This window comes from Rutidosis leptorrhynchoides, chromosome 4 (genome assembly GCF_046630445.1).
Source record: "Rutidosis leptorrhynchoides isolate AG116_Rl617_1_P2 chromosome 4, CSIRO_AGI_Rlap_v1, whole genome shotgun sequence".
In the NCBI taxonomy this organism is placed as follows: Eukaryota; Viridiplantae; Streptophyta; class Magnoliopsida; order Asterales; family Asteraceae; genus Rutidosis; species Rutidosis leptorrhynchoides.
In genome coordinates this window covers 301,548,163-301,567,851 of record NC_092336.1, presented here as the reverse complement: position 1 = coordinate 301,567,851, position 19,689 = coordinate 301,548,163, and the positions used below count along the sequence as shown (strand labels likewise).

General features: G+C 30.7%; 1 protein-coding gene across 1 annotated transcript in view; it reads left to right on the top strand.

Moving 5' to 3' along the window:
• Positions 1 to 6,862: 6,862 nt before the first annotated feature.
• The window catches only part of LOC139841682 (protein FAR1-RELATED SEQUENCE 5-like), a 63,190-nt gene continuing 50,363 nt past the window's right edge, over positions 6,863 to 19,689 (top strand). Inside the window, exons 1-2 of the mRNA XM_071831885.1 lie at positions 6,863 to 6,876; positions 7,158 to 7,416. Of these exons, the coding sequence (XP_071687986.1) occupies positions 6,863 to 6,876; positions 7,158 to 7,416 (273 nt within the window). The remainder of the gene's footprint in view (positions 6,877 to 7,157; positions 7,417 to 19,689) is intronic.

The following is a 19,689-nucleotide window of genomic DNA, read 5'->3' as shown; positions in this document are numbered from 1 at the left end:
ACACTTTTTTTTGTCAAATATTGGTACTACATATACTACCGTGAACTGATATCACTATCTTTCTGGGATTAGGGACTGCTCTTGCAGCTGGAGTAAAAGAAGTGTGTTTGTTGTTGTTCGAAGTTCTTTTGATGCTCAAACCAGAACTGCAGCATAGTTGATAGTTTTTAGCGTCATCTGATGTTGCTTCTGTTGCTAGGTAGCACTCCATCGCCGTGCCCAGATATTTACTCTAGATTATATGTATGGGCTATTTGAACTTATGTATTATATAATGGATCAAAAAATTAACACAACATAAAGGTTTTAATAAGTTAAAAGTTACCCGTTGCATTCCTTTTCACGTGTTCCTTGCGTTAGTTGTTTGCTAATTGCATATATCAGTTGTCAATTTTTGACATATTTAATATATCACATTCATAAGATGGAAGAGATATAGGAAAACATATGAAAAAAGAAAACAGAATGATAAAATGATTAAGTTCTTTTTGGCAAACCTCCATTATATATGCTTATATCTATTTAGACTAAATTTTTACTATGATACTTTAGTGTTCTGTTATATTGGTATGTGTCAGTTTTTCTTGGATAATTAAGTTACTTCTATGAATTTGTAGGTATGATTCTAGTTCTTTTAATCAGAAGTACAGATTATATAAATCTATAGGTATTATTATTTTGTGATTCTTATGAATTTGTTATTGCGATTGTTATGAATTTGTTTCTATTTACAACGTTAAATTCAACCGTAAATTTGTGTCAAATCAAAGCACTTCATTCTTGATTCAGTAGTTTATAAATTAGTATGAATGTTTGTTTTTTTAATAAAGCAGAAGGCTATGTTGCTAGGTTGTAAATTGGATTTAAGGGATAAGCAGCAAGTGGTTGAAACATGAAAGCAACACATCATTGTTACTTGGAAGTGATCACTAAAATGATAGAACACCATGAAATCATTGAATCGATTTTTTTTCCGAAAAAATGTAACTAATGTCCTATGTTCATTTTCATAGATTGGAACTCTTTATGATTATGTAAGGTTTTTATGTTTTTGTAATTGTTCAGGAAGTTCAACCTTGGAGTGTTTTATCAGCTTAAAATCAACTCAGCCCTTATTCTATTTCATACTATTATTGTAAGGTCTGTATTAATTAAATTTCCACCTATTTAGATTATATACAATTAAAATTATTTTTTATGCCTAACAAGCTGTCATTTTTTAGTATAGAGAAATATATGATTGGTGTTTACTCATTTGTATGGTGTTAAAATTTTTAATTTGAATATGGTTTTTGTACTTTGATATCTACTTAATTTTTATCCTTTGATTATGGTTTCAGATGGAATTCAGCTGTTGACTTGAAATGGTGATGAAAATCTTAATATGATTAAGGTTATTCTTATAAGATTCTAATAAGGTTTGTTTAAACACAGGAAATCGAATGATTGTGATAATCGCTTGGTTTGCTTTACGACTGACCAATGTGTTACACATCAATGCAAAGTTTGATTGGTTTGCTTTAGTTTTTTTAAATTACGTATTTGGAATCTACGATTGTGATAATAGAGGGACACCTTTTCACCTGCCAAGGAACCATACATAATATAGAAAAACAACGCATCTGGTGCTACAACATCGAAATTGGCGTAAGATGCATCGACCATGGAAGACAAGACGACAATCACAGGTATAATAAATTAAAGATGCCATAATTGTAATTATAAACATCAAAAGCCAAAACACTGTGCACATACTCCTGAAATGCCTTCTCAGAATTTGTCATTTTCTGTTTTTTTCCTTTTAATTTTATACAAAATGTTTTCTTAAATATAACTTATTTCTGCATATATGAATGAGTAAGTCTTTAACTTGGATAGTTCAGTGTTACATGTTTGCCTTGCACGTCGTAAGATCTACTTTGGCCCATATTTTTCACTTTTTTTTCTTAGGCGCTCATTAGTTTTGGTTATCAATCCGTCATCACTTGTGAAACTCCAACCTAACCTCCAGGTATTACTAAAAGTCAATGTTGGTCAAAGCTCGAGACTTGACCCGACCGACTCGCCCCCAACTGGTGACTTTTACACCTTGATGAAAACACAAGCAAAACCAACAGAAACATGTTACTGACCAGCTTGTCTGGAACAACAAAACATTGACGCTGAATTGAGAGTAAGTAGGCTTCGTGTACTTCGATCACTTCATCAAGAGATCCATCAGCTGCATACCTTCACATAATTCACTCCATGCGCTGTGGTGTTACGAGTTTAGCGGTTCGTATGATTTCTATCCGATTTGTTGAAATCATCATCAATTTGAATTTGGCCTGAACACTTATGTTATGAATGCTCTTTTGTTTTTCTAAACACTTGATTAACAATGAAAATGATAATAGAGTTGTATTCCTTTAAAACCAAAAATTTACTTGAAATTCAGTGGACCAATCAGAGCACATGTGACGCGACAATCACATGTGATTGGAAAAAAAATTAAAAAAAATTTTTAAATTTTTTTTTTTAAAATTAAAAAAAAAAAAATTTCGAATTTTTTTTTTAAAATTTAGCATGTCAAATCCAATCACATGTGATTGTAAAACCCAATCACATGTGATTGTGGAACTCAATCACATGTGATTCTGCATATCAAATCCAATCAAATGTGATTAAAAAAAATTACAATTTTTTAAAAAAAATTTCAACTGGAAACATACTTTAATTCGGTGATTTGATCAAGTTTGTTAGCGTTTCGTGATCATATCTTCAAAATTTTAGACGTTAATTCAGTGATTTGATCAAGTTTTGATCCAAAACTTGGTGTTTGAAGGTTTCAGCACAAATTTAGTGAAATTCATCATTATTCGTCATTTTACTGAATTTTATTTTTCAATCATATGTGATTGGATTTGGCATGCAATAATCACATGTGATTGGGTTTTACAATCACATGTGATTGGCATGCCCAATCACATGTGATTTACTGCATGTCAAATTTAATCACATGTGATTGGAAAAAAAAATTTCGAAAAAATTTCAAAAATTTTTTTTTTGAAATTTGTTTTTTCGAAAAAAACAAATTTTTGAATTTTTTTTTCCAATCACATGTGATTATCGCGCCACGTGTCGCAATCTGATTGGTCCCTTGAATCTCAACTTAAAACTTGGTCTCATTTGAATATTCCTCAATGATAATAATACTTATAAACCAGATTAATCACAATTTTTTTCTTCGAAATATTAAAAACTTATATAGAACCGAGTTTCTTCACCTAATGAGGTGTGTAATTAATAGCTGATTGTCTATATGTTACATGTTTCTGTTACCATTCAGTAGATCTGTTCGATTCTGTTAACATTATCATTTCTATTTGATTGTCGACTGTAATGTTTTAAGTTTTTTACTGTGTAGGTAGAGAGATATCTTTGCATAGTTGTTTTTACCCCGAGTGCAACACACAGGCTCTAAATGAAGGGTTTTGTCATTATAATTGTATCATACAGGCTAATCAATATAAATAACAACGTTTTCCAATACAATTTTTAAGAACTTACGTGCAATACACGCTAATAGTGACGGTGATAGCGACGATGACAGTGGTAGCGACGATGACGGTGACGACACGACAGGGTGGATGTTTGCAATCGGTGAAGAAGGATAAATTAAGTACTCAGCGGAGATGCTTAGCAGACTAATGGGATGCGGTTTGAGTAGTCAGAATAGATGTTTTCATTGCATTTAGGCGGGTTGTTGTTTTGTTTTTTACATAAAGTCAATTACCGTCATTTTCTAATGTAGCGTTCCAACATTTTTGACATTGTTGTATGATTTCCAATTTATTCAACATTTTTGACACTATAATGGGGTATGAATCCATGTAATATCTTTGCAATTCTTATTCTTATTGTGTTTATATATCGATTTTGTATATGTTGAGTTTGCAAGTTTCGATTTGTACTTTGTGTCCTTGGAATTATAGTGAGTGGCGATTTTCACTCTTATGTTAGATTGTCCAGACGTTGAATTCTACATGTTTCATATAATTTCTTATGATCGTAGATAAAACTAAAAGCTTAGCTTTAGTATTTAGTGGATTAAATATATGATATTATTGTATAGGGGGTAATATTTGTGGAAATACCAATTCCCTTTTCGTGTAAATGATATTGTTTGTATAGGGGGTAATATCTGTGGAAATACGAATTCCCAGTCTCTCGCGCATGTTGGTTTATTCCTTTCTAAACCAGTCTCTAGTCACGGTCATCTTTATGTGTTACATCGAAAAAAGGACTAAAGGTCCTCATTTTAAACAAGGAGAATGAGATTTCAAAGACTACTAAAATTGTAGTCTACAAGGAGGTACTACAACAAATATAGATACAGGTTCGAATTAACATGTTTATAGATTATTATTCCCGTTTAATAATTATACAAATCAGTTTATAACAACTACAAATACTATTTCATAATACGTACTTTCATTTTCTTATGTGCAGGTCAGGAAAACATTGACGAATTTGAAATGTACTTGTATGTTACTTATTTCGAAAACATCAATAACGCATACGTTTTTTAATAAGATTGTGAAACTTTTTGATTACATTTTTAATTCAACCGTGCAACGTACGAGCTATTGAGCTAGTAAATAAAAAAAGTACAAAGAAGTGTGACTTATATTTTATTTTTATTTTTTCGTGTAGTCCGGTATAAATCTTGTTTTACTTTTTCTAGTTTAGTTTTTTTATAAATTCTAAATTAAATCAACAAAGAAAGAAAGATCATACTTAGTATACGCCCATTTTACTCAATTATCTACTCAAATTGACACACTATATCTATTAAAAATTATATGTTAAAATCTGATATTTAAGTCGATTAAGTTTTAAATACCTCATACTTTAAAAAGGGCCAAAATTCAGAATTACTCATATACTAAAAAATCTATTTATATAATTTTTCACATATATCAAAGCATATATATATATATATATATATATATATATATAGTAGAGGGATCAAATGAGAATTTTTTGTATTTGAGAACCCTGAGAACTCACGCGGCCGAACAAAAAAACATCACGGACGAACAAAAAATGGTTGATTCGAACAATTTTCGTTTTCCCCTAATTTTACTGGTAAAGGGTAATTTCGTCATTTTACATGTGTCTAACCTATATATACTTTGATGTTTAAATCGTTTAATACAAAAATTAGGGTTCTATGTTTTTCCCCAATTCTACGAGTTCATTCTTTTACGATTCAATATTAGGGTTCTATCGTTCAAATTGATTTTCGTTTTTACATTCTTTATCTTTTTTAGGTCATTTGATTACATTATTCAAATTCTCTGTTCTGAATTTTAAAAAACAAATTTGATAGGAAACAATGTCGATCGGTGATAAAAATGTTCAAGTTGATGACTTGATTCATCGTAATGATCAGTTTCATGTCAAAGATGATTTTGTTGTTAACGACGGCGATGATGATGAACAATCTCATTTTTCTGACGTCAGTGATGAATTTGATCATATCGAGATCTTTGATCATCATGATACTGACGGAGAATGTACGTTTACATGTTTTAATTAAAAATCATTCTTTATTTATTTGAGAAATTCCTACTATTAGAAGCAATTTCTTTTTTCATAACTAGATGCAAGATGATGCATCTATGCATTCTAGTGATGTATGCATCTTTATTTACTTTTTTTTTGCACACGTGTGTTCTACATGATGCATTTAGTGTTTTATACATTTAATACATCTGTGTTTCTACATCTCTGATGTACATGTACATATGTGTTCTACATCTGTGATGTACATGTGTATGTTCTAAGCCATTTAGGCATATAGATTTACATGTACATGTGTATGTTCTAAGCCATTTAGGCATATAGATTTACATGTAGAAATTCCTAATGTTCAAGTTAAGCTTTTACAATTTTGTGGTATAAAATCTGTGTTCTACATGTGTGTTTTGTACTTTTTAGAGGTATAAAATCTCTGTTCTACGTAAATTTTTTTCGATGCACCTTTATGCATCTTTTTTGATGGATTATATTTATATTTATGTTTTTTTTATACTTTTTCATAGGTGTTTATGTACCCAAAAGTTTCTGTGTTGGTTCTGAGGAAATTTCATCTTCTGGTATAAAATCGTGGACACCTAATGTAGACGAATCTCTTTTACCAGCTATAGGAATGGTTTTTGATTCTATAGATTTAGCATATAATTTCTACAAGGAGTATGCAATTAATGGTGGGTTTGAGGTAAGGAAGTCTTCATCAAAGAGAGGGTTTGATGAATTTGGTAATAGTCTAGTCAGATATAAGTATTTTCTATGTAGCAAGCAAGGATCTAATCAAGAGATTTTGCATAAACCTGAGGATGTTTCAGCTACTGATGATATATTTGATATGAATGTGGATTGTTTTGGGGAAGTTATTACATTAACGTCTGTTGATGATAATGTTGGTTATAGAGTTAAACAAACGCTGCCTATTCGAGTACATAATAACAAAAAGAAGAAGAAAAGAAATAGGCCATCACAGAGGACAGGATGTCTTGCTTCTATTGGTATTGTGTTGAATAAATACAATAAATTTGTCATTCAAAAGTTTGTGAAAGCTCATAACCATATATTGGTTCATCCTTATCACATAAAACATTTAAAATCTCAAAGACGATTAAATAATTCTCAAAAATCATTTTTATTCAAGTTGAATCAAGCTGGGATTGGTCCTTGTAGAGGTTATCGAATTTTGGGTAAAGTGAAAGGTGGTGATGAAGATGTTGGATGTTCGAAGGTTGATTGTAAGAATTGAAAAAGAGATGTTATTAAGTATATAGGAGAGGGAGATGGTGAAATGTTTGTTCAACTGTTAGAAAATAAGAAAAAGAGTTTAAACAACTTTTCATTTGAATATTTTACGGTGTTCAATAATGATAAGTGGGAGTTAGCTGGAGCATTTTGGGCTGATTAAGCTTCAAAAGAAAATTACAAAGTTTTTGGAGACGTAGTTTCATTTGATTCAACCTATCGAACAAACAAGTACTGTTTTTATACTTTTTTATCATTATATTGTTATTTTATTTTTTCATTTATTATATACATTACTAAAATAAATGTAATTGTTATTTTTTTGTTGTGGTTTGTTGCAGATATGATATGAAGTTCATACCATTTACTGGTATTGATAACCATAAGAAGTGTGTTACTTTTGGTGCTGCGTTATTAGCAAAAGAAGATGCGGATTCGTATAAGTGGTTATGTGAAGCTTTTAAGAAAGCATTCCCCGAAGAACCGCAAATAGTATTGACTGATCATGATTCCTCCATGATAGTTGCTATTGAAGTTGTTTTTAAGAAAGCAAGACACAGACTTTGTATGTGGCATGTAACTGAGAAAATTACAAACAAGGTAACATTTTTTTATTTATCTAATTAATGCATATAAACATCACATTAAATGCATGATTTACAAATCTTAGTTAATTCATATTTTTTGCATTATGTATTGATTCTGTTTTGTAAATGATGTCTGTTTGTGACCCTTTCCTGTCTCTTTAGTAAACACGTGAATGATCAAAAGTAAGGTTAAATCCATCAAAAGTTCAGTAAATGCCGGTCAATAATTTAAAATTCAGTAATAATCCGTCATAAGTTAGTCAAATCTTTCAAAATAGACGTAGGATAGTGTTCTTTTTTGTATAATTCCCGTATCTTTAATAAATAGGTCAATGGTCAAAAGTTATGTGATGACCCGGGAATTTCCGACCAAATTTAAACTTAATCTTTATATGGTTTCGACACGATAAGCAAAGTCTGTTAAACTGAATCTCAAAAATCTTGAATTTGTTTCATGTATCATTTAACCTTTGACTATCTCCCGACGATTCACTAACAATTGTTTGTAAATAAATAAATATATAAATATAAATGTAAGTAGTGAAAACAATTAAATACAATTGAATTATTAGAACTAAAAACATAAAATAACATACAAGATAAAAAGTTAATATTAAAAATGAAACTATATATATTTTGTGATATATTTTGAATGTATAGATAATAATTATTCAATAAAAGTTAATATATAAATACCACATATGTAATAATACAAGTACAACTATAATTGTTAAAATGATATTGTTATTACTTCTAATATTAATGTCAATACTAATGATATTAATATTATTTTAAATATATAATCTATAGTTACGAAAGTGATATATATAATTTGTAATAATATTATCATTACTAATATTATTATTAATATTAGTAATATTAGTATTACTATTATAATTAATATTATAATATGATAAATAATAATATTATTATTAATTTTATATATATTATATTCATTATCATTAATAATAATATAATATAATTGTTGATACCATATTATTATTATAAATTCTTATTTTTATTTATAATAATAAATGTATTATTATTATAATTATATCTTCTAATTAATAAGAATAATTATATAATGTAAATACAGATATACTTATACAGATGTATAAACAGATATAAAATACGAAATTATACCGTGTATATATATAGTTATACAGAAAATATAATTCATATATATATATACATATATATATATATATATATATATATATATATGTATATATATATATATATATATAATTATATAATGTACATCTATTTAAATAAAAAAAATAAGCAGATATAAAAGAAAACCCTGTGATATCACGAGCAGGTTTTATAGGATCCCTTCAATTGCTTTATATCACCATCTGTTTTTTTGTTTTCTTTTTATTTATCTCCCACTTTGTTTCTGTCTATCGTCCTACTCCAACAAGACATCGGATCAAATTTTATTTTTTGTTATAACCAAACATTCATCCATCATCATTATAAATTATCACGGTTCATATCTATATCTATTGAAATCTAATAGAAATTCGAAGCAGAAGAAGCCGATAATCCTGTTTTTTTCATTTTATCCAAGTCACCAATTTGTAACGATTTTGAAAATCTAAAAATGCTGTTCGATTAGAAATCACGTGTTTAATCTATCTGCAAAATTATAGATTTTAATTATTCATATTCATCAAGAATTTCGAAGTCAAAATTTTATTCATAAAAGTTAACTGTTTGTTCTTCATCAAAATTCGGAATTGTGTTTGTGTTCCAGGTCCAATCGATGATCCCATTAGTTTCTATATATGTATAGTAAACTAATTCGTGTTATAAACATTATCTGAAATGAACTAGAATTTGTTAATTGATTTTGAGTTCATCGACTTCTTACAGCGACGGGTTCAGTTTTTTTTTTTTTTCTTTTGGTCTGTTTTGTTTTAACCACTCGTAAACGTTTCTGTTTAAATTAAGAAACCTAAAATCGTTGGTTAACTAGTTGTTGATTATGGTATTATCTCTGGTCGACTTGTATATGATGAAGAAGATGAAGGAATTAAAGTTGATGGATTACGGATTAAATATAATTCAGGAATGAGTCTAAAACAGAAAAGGCTAGACAGATAGGTGGTCGTGAGTGTTGTCGGGTGTTCGATGGGTCATGGGTTCGAGTCTCGCATGAGACAATTCTTTTTGGGATGGATTTTTTTTAGAGGGTATACACTTCATTTTATTATTTTTATTATCATTATTAATATTATTTTTATTATTATTATTATAATTATTATTATTATTATAATTATTATTATTATTATTATTATTATTATTATTATTATTATTATTATTATTATTATTATTATTATTATTATTATTATTATTATTATTATTATTATTATTATCATTATTATTATTATTATTATGATTGTTATTGTTATTGTTATGTATTATTAATTATTGTTATTAATACAAGTATTATTATTATTATTGTTATTAGCAGTATATTTAGAAATTATTAGTATTAACATTATTATTACTAAAAATATTATCATTATGGTTAATATTATTATTAATATTAGATATTATTATTATTATCATCATCACTAATAAAAGCTATCATTTATTATTACTAATACAATTGAAAGTTACAATTATGACTACTATTATTATCATTATCACTAGTATTATTATTAAGTAATAATATTCTTAATATTATCAATTGTATTATTATAAGTAATATTAATATTATTAATCGTACGATTTTAGTACTATTATAAATATTATGATTATGATTAACATTGGTAATATTATTATAAAAATGATACGATTTATTAGTACTTACATAAATATTAGTATTATTATCATAAGTATATTATTAAGGTTATTATCATTATTTTTACCTTTACTAATATTAACTTAGTATAATTAGAACTACTGTTTGATAAAAAAACAAAATATATTTACATAAATATATGTAACACATACAACATAACAAAGTATTTTTTTTTTACATATATAAAATGAATATATAAAACTTAAATATATTATTAATATAAACATGATATAACTAATAAGTTATGTATAAATATATATAAATTTATTCGATTACGATTATGAGTATTGATAAATATACAAATGATATAGGTTCGTGAATCCGAGGCCAACCCTGCATTGTTCAATATAGTCATATGTATTTTTACTACAAAATACATTAGGTGAGTTTCATTTGCCTTTTTACCCTTTATATTTTTGGGCTGAGAATACATGCGCAATTTTTATAAATGTTTTACGAAATAGACACAAGTAATTGAAACTACATTATATGGTTGAATTATTAAACCGAATATGCCCCTTTTTAGTCTGATAATCTAAGAATTAGGGAACAGACACCTTAATTGACGCGAATCCTGAAGATAGATCTATCGGGCCCAACAAGCCCCATCCAAAGTACCGGATGCTTTAGTACTTCAAAATTTATATCATGTCCGAAGGAGGATCCCGGAATGATGGGGATATTCTATATGCATCTTGTTAAGGTCGGTTACCAGGTGTTCACCATATGAATGATTATTTTTGTCTCTATGCATGGGATGTATATATATGAGAACTGGAAATGAAAATCTTGTGGTCTATTAAAATGATGGAAATGATTATTTATGTAAACTAATGAACTCACCAACCTTTTGGTTGACACTTGAAAGCATGCTTATTCTCAGGTACGAAAGAAATCTTCCGCTGTGTAATTGCTCATTTTAAAGATATTACTTGGAGTCATTCATGACATATTTCAAAAGACGTTGAATTCGAGTCGTTGAGATCATCAAGTTTATTATTAAATCAATTATATTTAGATATATTATAAAATGGTATGCATGCCGTCAACTTTCGTTGAAATGAAAGATTGTCTTTTCAAAAACGAATGCAATGTTTGTAAAATGTATCATATAGAGGTCAAGTACCTCGCGATGTAATCAACTGTTGTGAATAGTTTATAATCAATATGGACTTCGTCCGGATGGATTAGGACGGGTCTCTACAGTTGGTATCAGAGAGGTGGTCTTAGCGAACCAGGTCATGCATTAATATGTCTAACTGATAGTTGTTTAGATGCATTAGTGAGTCTGGACTTTGACCGTGTCTGCATGTCAAAAGTTTTGCTTATCATTCTAGTCGAAAATCATCTGCTTATCATCCTTAAGAAATTACCTGTTTATCATTCTTAGTCTAGACACATCTTACTGCAATGATTGCATGAATAGTGTATAGACAAAATTTATATCTTAGCATATCTATTAATCCATATCTTAACGTATCTGTCACTGTAGACTTTATCTGACACGTTTCCTTAATTTTCTCCGTAATTCACGGGATCTTTGTAAGTATGTATAGATATTTTATATATAATTAGAATATCATTCGATATTCAAAAATCATTTCATATCAAAATTCTTTAAATGATCATGAGAGATGGATCCTACACCTAGCTTGGATTCCATTAGTTCCGAAAGCGATTTCGAGATGTATACTGAAGCAGACTCCGAAGTCAATGAACCAGAAGTGTCTCAACCATTTAGTTAATTTTCTTTCTGGAGGAGATGGGGGTGGGTCCGAGACTTACTCACTCGATGGAGAAACGAAGAAGGCGAGCCCTACTGCGAACCAAACTTACCTCCTAACATTGGAGAAAATGATGTACTCACCGGTGAACCTATGCGCAACACTGTATTCACCCTTCTTGCTAAAGTTTTCCACCTCGAAGGTCGCGTTACTGCAATCTCAGAAAATATTCAACCTCTACTTCTGAATACCAACCGAAGGGGAATATTAGAAGAAGTTAGGGAACTTCGAATTGATAATCAAGATCTATCGAATTAGATGAGTGGATGGATAGAAATGATAGAGAGTAGGATAGAAAACCTGACAAGAATGGTGCGTGATTTACAAGCTATACTTACTACACCAACATCATCATCAACCTCAACACCAACAACACTTGTAGCACCGATATCAACAGTACCACCATCAGCAGCACCAGCAGCATAACCAGTACCAACCACAACAACATCATCACACGTCTCAAACTCGCAGTCTATACCTCAAGTATAATCATCGTTCTACGAATCGTTCTAGATAAACTATCTTCGTCCGTCATGGTGATTATGTAATCTCTAATGTTTTAGTGATTATGTACTCTAGTTCTAGCCGTAAATCTGATGAGTTTAATATCACATTGACTCATTAAATCCATGATTACGTCTGAAGAAAATATATATGTATATATGTTTTCATAGAGATTGTAATTAAAATTTTTATTGTACAAACTGTTAATGGTGAAAATATTTTAACGGGTAGGTAATACCCGAAGAATATTCAGATTTCACATTAATAAGTTACAATGTACATTCTTCGAAGCTAATTCAACCGTCATTTACTATCCTACTTGTAGTGACCCGAACTTTTCCATGTTTATATATATATATTAAATGAATTGTTATTTACATGATTAAGTGTTTCCAACATGTTAAGCAATCAAACTTGTTAAGACTTGATTAATTGAAATAGGTTTCATACAGACAATTGACCACCCAAGTTGACCGGTGATTCACGAACGTTAAAACTTGTAAAAACTATACGATGACATATATATGGTTATATATATAGTTAACATGATTTTATTATAAGTATGTATCTCATTAGGTATTTTAACAATGAGTTATATACATAAAAATGAGACTATTAATTTAAGAAACTCGAAAACGATATATATAACGATTATCGTTATAACAACGTCTTACTAGGTACATATGAATCATATTAAGATATTGATACACTTGGTTAATTATGTTAAATGATAAGTAAATATATTATTAAGTGTATTAACAATGAAATACATATGTAAAAATAAGACTACTAACTTAATGATTTCGAAACGAGACATATATGTAACGATTATCGTTGTAACGACATTTAACTGTATATATATCATAATAAGATATATTATATATCATAATATCATGATAATATAACAATTTAACATCTCATTTGTTATAATAAACAATGGGTTAACAACATTCAACAAGATCGTTAACCTAAAGGTTTCAAAACAACATTTACATGTAACGACTAACGATGACTTAACGACTCAGTTAAAATGTATATACATGTAGTGTTTTAATATGTATTCATACACTTTTGAAAGACTTCAAGACACTTATCAAAATACTTCTACTTAACAAAAATGCTTACAATTACATCCTCGTTCAGTTTCATCAACAATTCTACTCGTATGCACCCGTATTCTTACTCGTACAATACACAGCTTTTAGATGTATGTACTATTGGAATATACACTCCAATGATCAGCTCTTAGCAGCCCATGTGAGTCACCTAACACATGTGGGAACCATCATTTGGCAACTAGCATGAAATATCTCATAAAATTACAAAAATATGAGTAATCATTCATGACTTATTTACATGAAAACAAAATTACATATCCTTTATATCTAATCCATACACCAACGACCAAAAACACCTACAAACACTTTCATTCTTCAATTTTCTTCATCTAATTGATCTCTCTCAAGTTCTATCTTCAAGTTCTAAGTGTTCTTCATAAATTCCAAAAGTTCTAGTTTCATAAAATCAAGAATACTTCCAAGATTGCAAGTTTACTTCCAAGTTTTCTAAATCCATTCCAAGTAATCATCCAATATCAAGAAACCTTTGTTACTTACAGTAGGTTATATTTCTAATACAAGGTAATAATCATATTCAAACTTTAATTCAATTTCTATAACTATAACAATCTTATTTCGAGTGGAAATCTTACTTGAAATTGTTTTCCTGTCATGATTCTGCTTCAAGAACTTTCAAGCCATCCAAGGATCCTTTGAAGCTAGATCTATTTTTCTCATTTCCAGTAGGTTTATCCAAGGAACTTGAGGTAGTAATGATGTTCATAACATCATTCGATTCATACATATAAAGCTATCTTATTCGAAGGTTTAAACTTGTAATCACTAGAACATAGTTTAGTTAATTCTAAACTTGTTCGCAAATAAAAGTTAATCCTTCTAACTTAACTTTTAAAATCAACTAAACACATGTTCTATATCTATATTATATGATAACTTAATGATTTAAAACCTGGAAACACGAAAAACACCGTAAAATCGGATTTACGCCGTCGTAGTAACACTGCGGGCAGTTTTGGGTTAGTTAATTAAAAACTATGATAAACTTTGATTTAAAAGTTGTTATTCTGGGAAAATGATTTTTATTATGAACATGAAACTATATCCAAAAATTATGGCTAAACTCAAAGTGGAAGTATGTTTTCTAAAATGGTCATCTAGACGTCGTTCTTTCGACTGAAATGACTACCTTTACAAAAATGACTTGTAACTTATTTTTCTGACCATAAACCTATACTTTTTCTGTTTAGATTCATAAAATAGAGTTCAATATGAAACCATAGCAATTTGATTCACTCAAAACGGATTTAAAATGAAGAAGTTATGGGTAAAACAAGATTGGATAATTTTTCTCATTTTAGCTACGTGAAAATTGGTAACAAATCTATTCCAACCATAATTTAATCAACTTGTATTGTATATTATGTAATCTTGAGATACCATAGACACGTATACAATGTTTCGACCTATCATGTCGACACATCTATATATATTTCGGAACAACCATAGACACTCTATATGTGAATGTTGGAGTTAGCTATACAGGGTTGAGGTTGATTCCAAAATATATATAGTTTGAGTTGTGATCAATACTGAGATACATATACACTGGGTCGTGGATTGATTCAAGATAATATTTATCGATTTATTTCTGTACATCTAACTGTGGACAACTAGTTGTAGGTTACTAACGAGGACAGCTGACTTAATAAACTTAAAACATCAAAATTTTTTAAAAGTGTTGTAAATATATTTTGAACATACTTTGATATATATGTATATATTGTTATAGGTTCGTGAATCAACCAGTGGCCAAGTCTTACTTCCCGACGAAGTAAAAATCTGTGAAAGTGAGTTATAGTCCCACTTTTAAAATCTAATATTTTTGGGATGAGAATACATGCAGGTTTTATAAATGATTTACAAAATAGACACAAGTACGTGAAACTACATTCTATGGTTGAATTATCGAAATCGAATATGCCCCTTTTTATTAAGTCTGGTAATCTAAGAATTAGGGAACAGACACCCTAATTGACGCGAATCCTAAAGATAGATCTATTGGGCCTAACAAACCTCATTCAAAGTACCGGATGCTTTAGTACTTCGAAATTTATATCATATCCGAAGGGTGTCCCGGAATGATGGGGATATTCTTATATATGCATCTTGTTAATGTCGGTTACCAGGTGTTCACCATATGAATGATTTTTATCTCTATGTATGGGATGTGTATTGAAATATGAAATATTGTGGTCTATTGTTACAATTTGATATATATAGGTTAAACCTATAACTCACCAACATTTTTGTTGACGTTTAAAGCATGTTTATTCTTAGGTGAATACTAAGAGCTTCCGCTGTTGCATACTAAAATAAGTACAAGATTTGGAGTCCATGTTTGTAGATATTGTGTAAAAACTGCATTCAAGAAACTGATTTCGATGTAACATATTTGTATTGTACACCATTATGTAATGGTCATGTGTCAACAGGATATTTTAGATTATCATTATTTAATAATCTACGTAAAGATTTTTAAACCTTTATTTATGAAATAAAGGTTATGGTTTGTTTTAAAAATGAATGCAGTCTTTGAAAAACGTCTCATATAGAGGTCAAAACCTCGCAACGAAATCAATTAATATGGAACGTTTTTAATCAATAAGAACGGGACATTTCAGTTGGTATCAGAGCGTTGGTCTTAGAGAACCAGAAAATTTGCATTAGTGTGTCTTATCGAGTTTGTTAGGATGCATTAGTGAGTCTGGACTTCGACCGTGTTTTCTTTAAAAATGATTGCTTAACATTTTTGTTGGAAACTATATATTATTAACATGTATATATTATGTGATATATTAATCTCTTAACATGTTTGATATTGTGTGATAGATGTCTACCTCTAGCACAAATCCCATTGACTCACTTAATAATAACGAAGAGTCGAATATATATTGGACTGATTCACAAGTTCCCGAAGAAGAACCGGAAGAAGAATCAGAACCGAAAGAAGAATCAGAACCGGAAGAGGAGGAACCGGAGGAGGAAATAGAACCGGTGGGGGAAATAATAAAACGGTTAAGTAAAAGAAAATCCTCAACCAACCGACCAAGGTTAATTATGGTCAATGGTGTTTCCGCCAAGGAAGCAAAATATTGGGAGGATTACCAATTCTCCGATGAATCGGATTCCGATGAGAATTCCGATGTTGTTATAGAAATTACCCCAACTGAATTTAAAAAGGCAAAAGAAAATAATAAGGAAAAGGGCATAAAAATAGAGAAATCTAATTCCAACCCCGATGAACTTTATATGTTTCATCAACCCCCGAAGCCCTTAAGTTGTAACAATGACCCGGGAACCTCTAAACCACCAGGTTTTTCTAAACCGTTGTGGAAAACGACAGCTCGTATTAGGGGAACATCATATATCCCTAGAAACTTGGCAAAACGAACCAAAACCGAAGAAGAAGAAACGAGCGAGTCGGAATAAGATAGTTGTATTCGTGTGGTGTAATATATGTAATATAGTGTGCTTATGCTTTATGATATATGTAAAAATTGCTTGTATTAATAAGTATTTTTTTTTATGAATCTAACTCTTGTCTATTTTACAGTATAAAAACACAAAATGGATAGACAACCCAATATTTTAAGAGACCTACCCGGAGACATGATTGATGAAATCTTGTCTAGAGTCGGTCAGAATTCTTCGACACAACTATTTACGGAGAAATCGGTTTGTAAGACATTCGAAGAACATTCCAAGAATGTCTTGGTTTATAAGAGACTTTTGTTTGAAAGATGGGGGATATCACATTGGGAAACCCATAAGTTACGATGTGTTTACTTTGACGCATATATTGCGGGGAACCCAAATGCTATTTTACGCAACGGGTTAAGAAATTATTTTGACTCAATGTATCCGAATATAGGACTTTATGATTTAGAAAAAGCGGCTAACATGCAACATAAAGAAGCATGCTATGCTTACGGGTTATTAATGTTCGGTTCTCACCAAAGTGAGAAAAAGAACATCGGGCTACAACTATTAAACAAAACGTTCCCACAAGTGACGGAGTCGGTAATTGGGGTAAGAAATGAGGTTTTTAGGTTATTACGAGACTGTTGGTCATTACGTAACCCTCGTCCCTTTGACGACGTTACAATACGCTGTCTTATCAACGGCCATAACGGTTATGTTTCACAAGACCAAGGATGGGAAGTAGTCCTAGTAAAACCAGAATGCATGACTTGTTTCTGGACGTATGAATTACGTGTCTTTATTGCCTTTGCTGAACGACTTGTGTACTAGCTAGAATTATCTTCACAACTATCTTGTATCAAAGTTATTGTGTGCTATATTTCATGCTTTATGTAAAATAAGCGGTATTGTAAGTTTGTAAAATATTGTATAAAAGTTTGAACACGAAATATTATTATAATCTGTTTTTCATATAGAATTGTAGTAGTTGAATTGTATATTAGCTACTAAGTATGAACTTAACGAGTAGGTACTACCCGAATTTAAACTTATAAAACGCTAATATGAAGAAAAAGCTTTTATAAATGAGTTCATATTATGCTACGAAATACTATTAACTACTCTTAATATTCTGTATGATTAACTTGTTTCATTTGACTATTTTGAAGGAAATGGCACCGACTACTCGACACACCGTGAATATGAATGAAGAGGAATTCCGTACTTTTCTAGCTTCAAACATAGCCGCAGTACAGGCTGCGCTACATACCAACAATAACCTTGGATCTAGCATTACAGGAAATAGTGTAGGATGCACCTACAAAGAATTCACTGCCTGCAAACCTTTGGAATTTGATGGAACCGAAGGACCGATCGGATTGAAACGGTGGACCGAGAAGGTCGAATCGGTGTTTGCCATAAGTAAGTGTACTGAAGAGGACAAAGTGAAGTACGCTACGCATACCTTCACAGGTTCTGCGTTAACATGGTGGAATACCTATCTAGAGCAAGTGGGACAAGATGATGCGTACGCACTACCGTGGTCAGCATTCAAGCACTTGATGAACGAGAAGTACCGTCCCAGAACCGAGGTCAATAAGCTCAAGACAGAACTTAGAGGGTTACGAACCCAAGGATTTGATATTACCACGTACGAAAGACGATTCACAGAATTGTGCCTATTGTGTCCGGGAGCGTTCAAAGATGAGGAAGAGAAGATCGACGCGTTTGTGAAAGGATTACCAGAAAGAATCCAAGAAGATATAAGTTCACATGAGCCCGCCTCCATACAACAGGCATGTAGAATGGCTCACAAACTAGTGAACCATATTGAGGAAAGAATTAAAGAACAGACGGCTGAAGAGGCCAATGTGAAGCAAGTCAAAAGAAAGTGGGAGGAAAACGGTGATAAGAATCACCAATACAACAACAACAGCAATTACAATATAAATCGCAATAATTATCCCAACAATCGCAACATCAATCGCAACTACAACAAACGGCCCAACAACAACAACAACAACAACAACAACAACAACAACAACAACAACAACAACAACAACAACAACAACAACAACAACAACAACAACAACAACAACAACAACAACAACAACAACAACAACAACAGCAACTACAACAATCATCCCAACAACAATAACAACCGCAACAACAACAACAACAATCAGAAGCAGCTATGCCAAAGGTGTGAAAAGTATCACTCGGGGTTCTGCACCAAATTTTGCAACAAGTGTAAAAGAAATGGTCATAGCGTGGTAAAGTGTGAGGTCTACGAACCAGGGGTTAACAGAACGAAAGGAACAAATGGTGTCAGAACGAGTAATGGCAGAGCAAGTAGTGTCGGAGCAAGTTATGCCAATGTAGTTTGTTATAAATGTGGAAAACCGGGCCACATTATTAGAAATTGCCCGAACCAGGAGAACACGAATGGACAAGGCCGCGGAAGAGTTTTCAATATTAATGCGGCAGAGGCACAGGAAGACCCGGAGCTTGTTACGGGTACGTTTCTTATTGATAATAAATCTGCTTACGTTTTATTTGATTCGGGTGCGGATAGAAGCTATATGAGTAAAGATTTTTGTGCTAAATTAAGTTGTCCATTGACGCCG